Source organism: Galeopterus variegatus, unplaced genomic scaffold (genome assembly GCF_000696425.1).
Source record: "Galeopterus variegatus unplaced genomic scaffold, G_variegatus-3.0.2 Scaffold4981, whole genome shotgun sequence".
NCBI lineage: Eukaryota > Metazoa > Chordata > Mammalia > Dermoptera > Cynocephalidae > Galeopterus > Galeopterus variegatus.
The window spans coordinates 1775-15096 of NW_007731092.1; the positions used below are offsets into that span (position 1 = coordinate 1775).

Below are 13322 nucleotides of genomic sequence, written 5' to 3' on the forward strand. Positions count from 1 at the left end.
TCCTGAAACAAGAGGGAAAACTAACACATAATGAAGTTTATGGTTGTTGATAATAAAAATATAACTCATCTAGTATTTCTTTCTGTTATGTCTGTGGTCAGAAACCTTGCTAAATATAAGGTTTTAGAATACAGTTACAAAAATTACTCTGTTATATCTAGCATTTTATATTTCCTATGCTAGTTTTAATTCATAGCACGATGATAAATGAAGTCCAGTGTCAGTAAAAGGCTTTGGGTTGTTCTTGCTTCTGATTATAAAACAGACCAAATTAGTATGTCTTTCCATCAGGTTTATAATTGGAGATCTATTGGATTCAGAAAATGACATCTTTGAGGAGTCCCAAGAATGTGACCCTCATGGCTCAGAGGAGTCACAGAAAGCCTTCAACCATGGGACAGAGCTCATCCCATGGTACGTGCTATCCATCCAAGCTGATGTGCACCAGTTCCTGCTGCAGGGGGCCACAGTCGTCCACTACGACCAGGACATGCACCTCTCTGCCCGCTGCTTCCTCCAGCTTCAGCCTGACAACAGCACCTTGACCTGGATAAAGCCCACCACTGCCTCCTCAGCCAGCACTAAAGCAAAACTGGGTGTGCTTAGTAATACAACTGAGCCTGGCAAATTCCCGTTACTGGGCAATGCTGGATTAAGCAGCCTGGTGGAGGGGATCTTGGATTTGTTTTCAGTGAAGGCTGTGTACATGGGACACCCTGGCATTGATATACACACCGTGTGTGTTCAGAACAAACTGGGTAGCATGTCTCTCTCCGAGACTGGTGTGACACTGCTCTATGGGCTTCAGACCACAGACAATAGATTATTGCACTTTGTGGCACCAAAGCACACAGCTAAAATGCTCTTCAATGGATTGTTGGAACTCACTAGAGCTGTGAGAAAGATGAGGAAGTTCCCTGACCAAAGACAGCAGTGGCTGCGGAAACAGTATGTCAGCCTCTATCAGGTAAGGGGTGTGGCCATCCCTCTTTCCTCAGTAGTGTAATTCTCAAGAGCACACACTTGGCAATTAGACCACCAGGTTCAAGTGCCCAGCTCTGCCACTTACTATGTGTGACCTTGGGCAGCTTTTTCTTAACCTTTCAGTGCCTTCATTCCCTTATCTATAAAATGAAATAATAACAATACCTGTCTGTAAGGTGACTTTGAGGATTAACTGAGTTAATATGTGTAAAGCCACAGTATAAATTCATACAAGTGGTCTTCAAAAAGTTCATGGAAGGCTGGCTGGTTAGCTCTGTTGGTTAGAGTGCAGTATTATAACATCAAGGTCAAGGGTGTGGATCCCTGTACCTGCCAGCCACTAAAAAAAAAAATACAAAACTTCATGGAAGGATTCATATTATCTTTTAATTCACCTTTTTCATGAACTTTTTGAAGTACACTCATATGTATAAGGAATAGTGTCTGCTCATAGTAGGTCCTATTATTATTTTGTATGAAAATAGCAACTTTGGTCATTGTGGTTCTCACATCTGTAAAGAAACCAGTTAATATAAGCATTTTCATTTACTCAAGGTTTCACTTGAAAGCATTGTAATCACAGTGCTTTTATTATTAATTAGTAACTAGCTGATAAATTGGAAACCTTCCCTTTGGAAATTGAAATCCTGATTCATCACCTAACATGCTATGTGACTCTTGGAGAGTTATTTAATGAACTGTGTATTGATGCCTTAACTGTAGAACTCTTAAGATTGAAAGAAACTTTTCCAAATGTGGGATAATGCTTCCATGGAGTTCTTCCTCACCAGGTTTGTAGTGGCAACAGCCTTTAACAGGCAGTTTTTGACAGTTGGCTGCTTAAACTTAGTGAGTTTCTTATTAACTCTACATTATCAGGTGCTTTTAACACTCCAGCTAAGGCTGGTGACAGGGCTGGCAGAACAAGATGGTGAGAAGAGACAGGGAACAACCAGAGCAGCATGCTTATTGGGGAATGAGGGTACAGATTGCTTGGAAATTGAGTCATAAACCCCACCACAAGGTGACAGTGTTGAAATGGCATTATCAAATGAATTGTGTCAAAAAGTTCAGTTTTTCTTTGTTATGCTTTTCTGTCTTGCTGAGTGATAACAAAAAAAAAAAATATGCTCTGACCAAGTCAGCTAAATTATAGTGCCTTGGGAGATTTGGGATAAGCCAGCAGTCACTGTCCACCTATCCTGAAAAATGTTATCATAAGACCATTTTACTTAGAAGCAGCCCTAATGGTACCAGAAGCCATAAAGATGAGGAGGGCTGCCCTTCTGCATCTCCTCTTTCATTTCTCCCCCTTCTTGTGATTATAAAATGCTAAGCTCTGCTGACCCTTTTTGGAGCGCATTTTTTTTTTTTTTTTTTGTCTTTTTTCCGTGTCCGGCAACGGATCGCAACCCTCAGTGTTGCCCCCGTACTGGACCGGGGACCGGCAACGGGATCACAAGCCTCGGTGTTGCTCCCGCGCCTCGCTCAGCCAGTGAGCGGGAGCCGGTCTGTATGTGGGATCCGAACCCTCGGACGGGAGCGCCGCCGCGCTTCCCAAGCGGCGCACTACCCAGTGCACCACCGGGCCGGCCCTGGAGCGCATTTTTAAGACTACCTGATCTATAGGTCACCCTGGTTGCAATCATTGTGTTGGCTCAATAAATCCTTGTTTTTATGTATTTGGCCTTAGTTCCCTATTAGTTTAACATGGGGAAAAATTATCTTTTTTATTAGTGTCACAGAACAAATAGAACTATGACTTAAATCACTCTAGTAGCTGATTTCATGTACTTTTCACAGTTCTAACATGTTTCTGACAATTAAAAACACCCCCCCCACCCACTTCCCGGGGAAGTTGGTAGAGGTGCATATAATGCTCTTTATTTTTCATTTCCCCACACCTTTGCCATGATTATGAATAGAGACCAGATCCTGAATACTAACTTGGTTAATTAATTAATAAGCCAATAAGCCTATGCACATGATTATGCTAATGCTACAAAACTAGTTTTGTTAACTCATCTAAAATGGAAACCCAAATACTTGCTTTCTGTGTACTCCACAGGGAGCTTTCAGTGTAGTCTGAAAAGTCTTCAGGAGCTCTTATGGATATTGAATTTGAGTTATGATCATTCCTCAGGCTTCTAGAATTAGCAAAATCCATCAAACATAGACATAAACCAGAGACTTTGGGCTCAGTTACAATCCTTGCCACCAAAGCATATGTGGTTTAGTTGCTCCATTTGTGTCCTTCCCAAGCTTATAGCATAAGGAACTGAATTAACACATAAGATGTACTTAGTTTCTCATTTACCCTGGCAGCCTTCAGCTTTTGCTGAAGGAGGCACCAGCTGAGACCATGAACACAGATGAGGTGGTGAGAGGTGCTGCTGGAGCAGAGAAAAAAGAAGTGACCTAGGGAAGACTCATTCCTACCCAGATGCAAACACAGCTCCACCCTTGTGTTGCATTGTAAAGGCCATACAGCTCCATAAACCTCAGTCGCTTTTGAAATTATAGGTGATGTTCTTCCTCAAAACACTGTTCTACATGAGCCTTTCACAAAGACAGGCAGCATGCCTTAGACACTTGAGATTTCTTTCAAAAGAAAAGAGTGGAAAAGGCCATTAGACTGATCACTTTCTTGTCATATAGACTAGTTCCCGAATTGTTTCAGTGAACACACCAAAAAGATGCTAAGGTCAAATAGATCTTCTGTTAATATTAAATGCCCCATTGGTGCCTTATAATACATGTTAGCAAATTAAAGGCTCTAAGAAGCACTAAAGCACACACACACAAAAAACTATTTAAATTTACCTCTAAGTTAAAGAGTTTTGTGAGAAGTCTTTTGGCTTTTTCCAAACTTCTCTTAGCCCCATAAGAGCATTTCTTTATTCCCAGTTTGAGAAGTACTTATATAGAAAATAATCTTTTCAATGTCAGAGTTCCTTTACGTGGTGAATGAATGTGAAGTTATTTTAAAATACTACAAGTATTTTAGTACTAGCAAATGTAAACTGATGTGATGGAAGTAGCAATAGGAGATAAAGCAAAAAACAGGAAGAAAGAGTAACATTTGTAGTGAATCCTGGGAAAAATACAGGAAAATCTAAGAAAGTAAACTGTGCAGAGATTTTGATGTGGGCTTTGGAGGAAAGACAGATACTGAGAGCTATGGCTCGAAGTTATAATGGGCAGTGCTGAGGGCCCTAAATCCTGGGTATGTGTAAGGAGCCCTGGGAAGCTGAGAAGATTAAGTACAGGATTATCAGGTGAACTTCTTTGGTTATAAGCAACAGAAACAGATTCTGCTATCTTCAGAAAAAAAGGGAGGCAAGAAATTTATTTAAAGTATGTAGATTAGTTTAATGGTCTTCAAAATGTCATATGCAGAGATATGCAAAGAGGTAAAAGTGCATGGGTATTTTTTTAAGGAATCAATTTTCTAATCTTCAACTTCCACATGAACTGTTTTCTAAAACTAATAATGTGCTTTCATTCCCAATCGTTCTTCTTCCACATTAAAAAAGGTATTGTCTTCACCCATCCCAAACACGTTGATTGTTTTATGTAAAACAAAAGAAAGATTTAAACTACATTTTAGTTCCCAGAAAGCTTCCTTTAAAGATTAAACAAAGGCATTCTGCCTCTTCCTGGCCAGAACATACGAGGGAACTTCAAAAAGCTCATGGAAAGAATTGTATTATCTTTTAATCGTATTTTTCCATGAACTTTTCGAAGTACCCTCATATTTCTGTTAAAGGTAAAGCTTGGCCCATACTGGAATGTTCTGAAATAAGAAAAACCAAAGCAGTAGAAGTTAATGGTGCTGCTTCTTTTACATGTAAATTGTAATGGGTCTATTAAATATTTAAATATGTGTTGGTTAAAAACTCACAGATAAAATTTTTACAAAACTTCTTCCAGATTCAAAGTGCCTTATTCAATAAATAGTTAAGACCTATTAAATTGTGTCATGAAATGTTTGTTTCACTTTGGAGTCCCTCATAGTGACTTGTCGGTAGCGACTCTTCAGCAGACCTGAATCGGGTGGATCGATCTCCAGCCATTTTCTTTCTCTGTTTCACTGCATTCAGAAATCCTATTCCAGGAAGAGAGATTCTGATTGGTTTATTTGGATTGTGTGCCAGTCGAGGGAGGATATTCCATCTTGATCGAATGACCCACCAAGACTATATCCAGTGGAAAAGAGATAAAGTAAAATTGGAGTATGGTTAGAGAAAGGGGAAATAAGTAATGGACAGGCATAAATCACAGATATCTCAATATAAGAGGTCATCAAAAAGTTTCCATGTCAAATACTGAAGTTACTCAGCATCCTGGGATCCATAACAGGATGCAGGAAATGGGAATTCACAGCTCAAGTCATAAAACCAGTAAATGAATATTAGGATGAAGAAGTAAGCACACACAAAAAGTCTATTATTTGCATATTATCTGCAACAAAGCAAAATATGTTTACAAGCACTTCCTTGGAACTGCACAGTAGGGCTACACTTAAAAGTTTCCAGGGAGTAAAGACAGTAAATGGAAATTAATCTTAGAGAAGCCCTTTTATACAGTATGTGAAATATCACCAATATTATCTTTAATTCATATGCAACTTTTTGTGGTTTTATTAACTTTCCTGACTTATAGGGAGAATCGTTGGCCATTGTTTAATTAATAAATCCTTGCTGAATATTACACTTAAAGAATATTACAGAGTTGCCTTAAGAGCAGTAACTGTTGTAAACCACTGTGCACTTGAGTATGTGTTTGCCACCCATAGCATCATAATATAAATGGTGTTTTGAGTCCCATGGGTTTTCTATCTTTGGATTTCAACCACTCAAGAGGATGGCAGCCTAACTAGTTGAGGAGCTCCCCAGGGCCTTCCAAAGTGAATTTCACATACTCTGTATGTCCTATATTTCAAGTCAGACTGTTCTAAGCATCAAACTAGGTGAAAATCTACCTAGCATGATACAGTAACAGACCGAAAGAACTTGATTTTACTTATATAGATTCACAACCTGTTCCTTACCCCCAACACCACCAAGTCCTCCAAAGCTCTAATTTGCAAAGTAGGTCTTAATGAATTTTCCCACATTGTTACTTCTGGAATATAACCTTTGAGGTTAGGATGGGAAGTTTTTTCTTCCCAGTTGATGTGTTAAAGCACATCACTGGAACTCAGCAGGAATGTGAACAGGACAACAGGGGATACAATGAAATCTCTAACAGGGAGTCGTGAGAGTTAGAAAACAGGAGCACTTGGGTGGCTAGATCATTATTCCTCTGTGGTCTCCTGTGTTCTTCCACCTCTGGGAATTTACTGGAAGCCGTTAGTCTATTTACTTCCCCATTGCTTGTTGCTTCCTTACGTGTTCAGCATATGGTTCTTTTACAGGAGGATGGACGGTATGAAGGCCCAACTTTGGCTCATGCTGTGGAGTTGTTTGGTGGCAGACGGTGGAGTACTCGGAACCCCAGTCCTGGGACATCAGCAAAGAATGCTGAGAAGCCCAATGTGCAGAGAAACAACACCTTGGGCATAAGCACCACCAAGAAAAAGAAGAAAATCCTCATGAGGGTAGAGTTTTATTTGTTTATTAAGCATCAAACCCAAATCTTCCAAGGTCATTGTATGGTCCACATCACCATAAACCAACCCTAGGTCATTTAGGTTGGGGACAAAATGAGGTATAAAACAAATGCTACAAGGGCTTATGGTACACCTCTTGGGAGCCAGGGCCAGCTTCAGGAACTGAATCAACATCAGGCAAAAGACAGGGTCCATAGATGGACACAGACATGTAAACAAGCACAGTGCAGTCTAAATAAGTCATTGCTGAGGGGGCTGAGGGCCTCGGCCACACCCCCCTGACACCTGCAGCCAGCCCAGTGTCAACCACCAAGCCGCAGCAAGAAGGGCCCTGGGTTCCCGAGCTGGGGTAGTAGGGGGTCGAGGGCTTTTGCCACACCCCTCTGACATCTGCACCCAGCCTGGCAATGACCAAGCCACCACTGGAAGCCCCCTGATCTCCCCTGTGGGAATGAGAGGGGTGCCACAGGCCTCAATCCTGCCCCTCCTCCTTCCTCCTTCTTCCATCCCATTTCCTTCCCCTCTCCCCCATTTCCAACTGCTCTGCCACAACATCCTAGAATGTAAAAGAACAATATCAATTAAATTAAAAAATAAATAAATAAAAATAAGTGGCATTGTCAAGACATCTGCAAAGTGCTATGGGAGCAGAGAGAATACAGGGCTGAGAGGCAGGCTGGGAAGGCTTCACAGAGCAGTTGACAAATGGGTCTTGATGGGGTATCAGGCAGACGACACAGGAGAAAGCATCTCCAGTCAAGGAGACGGCACGGAGGCACAAAAGACTTGGCTTGTTCAGGACTCCCCCATTTCCAACTGCTCTGCCACAACATCCTAGAATGTAAAAGAACAATATCAATTAAATTAAAAAATAAATAAATAAAAATAAGTGGCATTGTCAAGACATCTGCAAAGTGCTATGGGAGCAGAGAGAATACAGGGCTGAGAGGCAGGCTGGGAAGGCTTCACAGAGCAGTTGACAAATGGGTCTTGATGGGGTATCAGGCAGACGACACAGGAGAAAGCATCTCCAGTCAAGGAGACGGCACGGAGGCACAAAAGACTTGGCTTGTTCAGGAAAGAACATTTAGTTTTGGGTGACTCGACCGTAAGCTCTGTGGTATGCAAGGAAAGAACAGGGATCACATCGAGAAGGTCTTAAAAGGCCAAAATGCTACATATAGAAGACAATTTAAAATATATTATTAGCACTGTATATCCTAAATTGTATTATATAATATGTACTGTCACCATAACATAATATACTTGCTTTATGGCTGTCTAGAAAAAGTCTCACTCTTGACATATGGGAGGCTGTTAATGCTAAAGTCGAACTTTATCTGCTTTGCAATTCTTCTGAACACAGAGTCCAGGGGCTGTGTGCCTCCCCCTGTCCGCCTCCTTCCCCAGACGTCTGCGGCTGTGTAGTGAGGCCACGGAGATAGTGTAATGTGAGAGTGCTTGGTCAGCTTTACTAGGTCTTTACTGGTTCACCAGGTGGGAACAGTATTTAAGGAAGTATCGAAGGGCAGGTTAGAAAATGGAGACCTGCCTGCACTAAAGCAGTGATGGGAGAAGAGCAGGAGCTGGGAAGCATCACATGTTCTGTGTTCCCAGGGTGAGAGTGGAGAGGCGACTGACGACGAGATGGTGACACGGAAGGGCAAAATTTACAAAGAGTGTCGTGGCCGGAGTGGTTCCGATCCTCAAGATATTAACGAACAAGAAGAAGCAGGTAAAGCAACATGTGCACGTGTGAGATTTTTAATTTTATGGGAAAAAAACATACATTTGGCTTTAAATTGTGATTTAAGTGTTGCAGACATTTGTAACAAAATTCTTTCGTTAACATACTTACCTTTGTTTTTAACCAGATGAAACTTGAGGTATTTCTGCAAGCATAGTGTGCTTGGAAGAAACTTCTCATTAATTAATTTGCCATAATTGACAGGGAATATTAGATGTACAAGGTGCAATTTCGTGGATTAGACTGGTGATTCTCAACCCTGGCTGGATATTAGAGATTTAAAAAATATCTGGATGCCCTGGCCACACCCCAGACCAACTGATTCAGGTATTCTCTGTCTGGGACCTGTATATCTACATATTTTTTAAGCTCCCCAAATGATTCTAATGTGCAACCAGTTGAGAACTCACCAGATTAGTACTTTCATAAAAATATTTTGATGCTTATTCTATAGAAATCAGCTGCATAGATTGGCTTGCTCGGACACCCAGAAGCATCTGTGATTTGTATCTGATTTCTGAGGGAAAGTGTAATCTGAGTCTTTATCTCTTTTCTGTCTTTCATCCTCACAGAGGCGAATGCCACCACTAGCCCTCCTAACCCCCTTCCTTCCAGAAGAGCCCACTCTTTGACCACGGCTGGCTCCCCCACCTTGGCTGCCGGGACGTCATCTCCCATCAGGCCAATGTCCTCCCCTGTGCTGTCTTCTTCAAACAAAAGCCCGTCCAGGTGGGGCCTTAAACATAATAAAATAGGAGGACCTTTCACATCATTGCATTTGTGTGCAAGGGCATATTCTTCTAGTTGTCTATGGAAGGACTGTCTTGAATTTTGACTTACAGCTAAACTGAAAACTGAACAACCCCCAATTTTTTAAATGATTCTAATTTTCTTGATTTTATACTCCTACCTTCTCATATTACTATAATTGCTCCTAATTATTTCAGAGACCAACCCTTCAAAGGTCAGTAGCAGTAACAAAATTCTCTAAATCCGCACTGCCTAATATGGTAGCCACTAGCCACATGTGGGTATGTAAATTTAAATATGAACTCATTAACAATAATAAAATTTAAAATTCAGTTCCTCAGTCATAGTAGCCTCATCTCAAGTGCTTCATAGCCACAAGTAGCAAATGGTTATTTTACTGAACAGTGCAGATGTAGAACAGTTTTATCATTACAAAAAGTTCAATGGGATAGCACTGTTCTAAATGAAGAATAAATTTTTAATGTAAGCTACTTGACCCTTTGCTAGTTGGTGAAATATATTTAATACTTTTCTCATATATAAGTTATACATGTCTGAAGCAATGAATGTGACTATTGCAGTAAGTTGGATATGTTTAGATATAATTCTAAAGCTGATATTATAGTAAATTATTTTATAAGATCCATGCAAATTACAGTTATGAAACAACATCTACCCTCTCAGGAGAAGAAATAGTATTAAAATAAAAGCATTCCGGAGGAAACCAGAACACCACTCCATCTCTCTGTACCCCACACTAAAGTTTAAGAAATGCGAAGGTTCCAGACAGAACCAAGATGAAGCAGGCACTCTTCACTTTATCAACAGAGGAGCAGGAGGAGGAACCGGGTCTGAGCAGACATTGGCTTTGGAAACGTCAATTTCCCCCCCCCCCACACACAATTTCTCTCTCTCTCTCTCTCTCTCTAAGCAGCTCACTATTGATAAGAACCCTACAGTAAACTATTTTTTAAAGGGAAGAATTCTTTCACAGTGTGAGTAATGAACTGATAATTTATGCTTCATTCATTCAGATTCAGTTGGTGAAAATGGGTCAAGGATATATGAGAATTCTTTGTTCCACTCTTGCTTACTTTTCTGTAAGTTTGAATTCATAACAAAACTAAAAGTTACAGGGGCTGGCCAGTTAGCTCAGTTGGTTAGAGTGTGGTGTTATAACACCAAGGTCAAGGGTTCAGATCCCCGTACAGCTGCTTAAAAAAAAAAAAACACTCTGAAGGACAACTAAAAGTTACAAAGATCATAATTCTTTCCATTATATTTTCAGCCTACACAGTATCCTGGTTAAATAAAATAGCCAGATAACATGGATTAACTGGTTTTTCCCTTTATTTCGGTCACTCATGAGCAGGAAAAAGAAGGACAGAGAAAAAGAGGAAAATCTTTTAAAAAGAGAAACTAACATGCCGGACACAAGATTCAAGGGCCCAACCACAAGACACCAGGTGTCAGTGCTCACTCAAGTATGCTAAAACGGAAAGAAAAGACAGGCGGGAGAAGAACAGTCAGTCCAAATGCTGTTAAAGGAGAAAGCAGGACTGAGTCCTAAGTCCAGTAGAGGAAGGAATAGGCAGATAGTTTCCTATAGACAGTAGCTGGGCCTGCAACTAGAAGCAAGGAAGACAGGGATTTACTTATTTAAATGCAAATAAGGAAGCCACCTTTTTCCTCTTCCTGAACCTCCGCCCTCTGTTTCCCACAGCACATTGGGGAATAACAACCTACAACCCATGCCTCCGCACTAGTATAAATCCATCCATTTGTAATACTCTTCCTTGATGGAGGTGACCTTCAGATGTCAACACAAGATAATTTTCCTGAGTGAACATTATTAGCAGGACAGAGAGTAGACTGGCTATTCATTATAATATTCTCAATACTTTGTTATAATATTTAAAATATTTGAAAAAAAAATTTAGGGGCCGGCCCGGTGGCGCACTGCTATAGTGCGCCGCTTGGGAAGCGCGGCGGCACTCCCACCGAGGGGTCGGATCCCACATACAGACTGGTTCCCGCTCACTGGCTGAGCGAGGCGCGGGAGCAACACCGAGGGTTGCGATCCCGTTGCCGGTCCCGGTCCGGTACGGGGGCGACACTGAGGGTTGCGATCCGTTGCCGGACATGGAAAAAGACAAAAAAAAAAAAAAGAAAGAAAAGAAAAAAAAATTTAATTCAAGACGAAAAAAGAGAGAAAAAGAAAGCTCCCATTCATTGATTTTACTAAAAACCATAGTCAAAACATTTCTCATACTCTTCTGTCAGGAAATCTGTATAGAAAATAAAATATGTTACGTAGAACTCAAGCAATTATACAGTAAAAAAATAAATGACCCAATTAAAAAATGGGCAAAGGAGCTGAATAGACATTTTTCAAAGGAAGACATACAAATGGCCAACAGATACATGAAAACATGCTCAACATCGCTAGTCACCAGGGAAATACAAATTAAAACCACATTGAGATACCACCTCACTCCAGTTAGGCTGACTATAATCAAAAAGACAGTGAATAACAAATGCTGGTGAGGGCGTGGAGAGAAGGGAACACTCCTGCACTGTTGGTGGGACTGTAAGTTAGTACAACCACTATGGAAAACAATATGCAGGTTTCTCAAACAACTACAGATAGATCTTCCATATGATCCAGCAATCCCTCTTCTGGGTATATACCGAGAGGAATGGAAATCATCATGTCGAAGAGATACCTGCACTCCCATGTTTATTGCAGCTCTGCTTACAATAGCCAAGATATGGAACCAACCTAAATGTTCATCAATAGATGAGTGGATAAGGAAACTGTGGTATATATACACTATGGAATACTACTCTGCCATAAAAAAGAATGAAATACTCCCATTTGCAACAACATGGATGAATGTGGAGAAACTTATGTTGAGCAAAACAAGCAAAGCACAGAGGGATAAAACACCGTGTGTGCTCACTTATAGGTGGGAGCTAAGAGAGAAAGGAAGGCAGGAAAGAAAGGCCACAGTAGTGCCGTGATCCAACAGAGGGAGGGAGCATTCCTAGGGCTACAAATTGGAGTTGGGGGGAGAGGGGGAAGGGGAGAGTGATTGGGGAATAACTGGGAGGGGACAAAGGGTACAAAAGTAATTTCTGGTAATGAGTACGCCCCCAGTATGAATCGGGCCCCCACATCATGGACAGGAGGGGGGACAATCAGCTTTGTATCTCATGAATATTTGTAATAAATACGAAAATATGTTGTGAAACAGTGAGACTGAATTTTTGAACAAGTTGACTGGTATTTTTATGTTGAGTGGATGCAGCCTTGGCAGGTGCAAATATAAATAAATGTAGGCAGAGTTGGCTTCTTTTCATTCTTAATATTTTTTTGGCTCACATTTCCTTTAATATTAAAAGCTCTTCCTTGTTTTCATCTAAGAGCTGGTTAAGAAAGGAAAAAGAAAAGACACTGACACACTCAAAACTTTCTTCTTAAATTTGTTTCTTGTAATTCAGAATATAGAGAAGTATGTGCATTATTTCCTATAGATTATAACTGAGCAATTTTGTACTTTTTAAAAAGACTTTTCTTCAGAAACACTGAACTACTGACACACTCAAAACTTTCTTCTTAAATTTGTTTCTTGTAATTCAGAATATAGAGAAGTATGTGCATTATTTCCTAATAGATTATAACTGAGCAATTTTGTACTTTTTAAAAAGACTTTTCTTCAGAAACACTGAACTTATGATTTTTTCCCCCGTTGATCTTTGATTGCAAATAACTATTTTGATTAGGAGAAGATTAACCTCAGCCTTATGCCCTTATTGAATAGGCTGGAAACATGAAGTGGTTTCAGTATATGTGTTTTATTTCCTCTGACATGATTTAGATTAACTTTAAGAGAAGTGAAAGGACAGTATGGGAAAATAGCTTCAACCTTAAATGACTTGGCAATCCATCTTTTTGCTCATATTAGTCAGAGAATGTCTGTTGGGGCAGAGTGACAAAAGCAGTCCACCGTTTTGCCCATGAATGCCATGTCTTTGTTGCAGTGCTTGGAGCAGCAGCAGCTGGCACGGGAGGATCAAAGGAGGAATGAAGGGATTTCAGAGCTTCATGGTTTCAGATAGTAACATGAGTTATGTTGAATTTGTTGAGCTGTTCAAATCATTCAGGTATGGTATATGCTTCCTTCTTACTCTTTTCCAGGCTCACATTTTTATAGCCATACTAAA

The 13322-nt window shown here is 40.5% G+C and overlaps 2 protein-coding genes across 2 annotated transcripts in view; both read left to right on the forward strand.

Moving 5' to 3' along the window:
- Positions 1–291: 291 nt before the first annotated feature.
- On the forward strand, positions 292–9180 carry PLCE1 (phospholipase C, epsilon 1; the record flags this gene model as incomplete). Its single annotated transcript, XM_008588711.1, has 4 exons — positions 292–967; positions 6404–6586; positions 8216–8333; positions 8918–9180. Coding segments are annotated over 4 exons (1240 nt in total), but the record flags the coding sequence as incomplete, so codon positions are not given.
- A 3972-nt stretch (positions 9181–13152) lies between these two features.
- LOC103604120 (1-phosphatidylinositol 4,5-bisphosphate phosphodiesterase epsilon-1) overlaps positions 13153–13322 on the forward strand; it is a 58217-nt gene continuing 58047 nt past the window's right edge. The window contains exon 1 of the mRNA XM_008588710.1: positions 13153–13262. Within this exon, the coding sequence (XP_008586932.1) occupies positions 13183–13262 (80 nt within the window). The 5' untranslated portion in view covers positions 13153–13182. The remainder of the gene's footprint in view (positions 13263–13322) is intronic.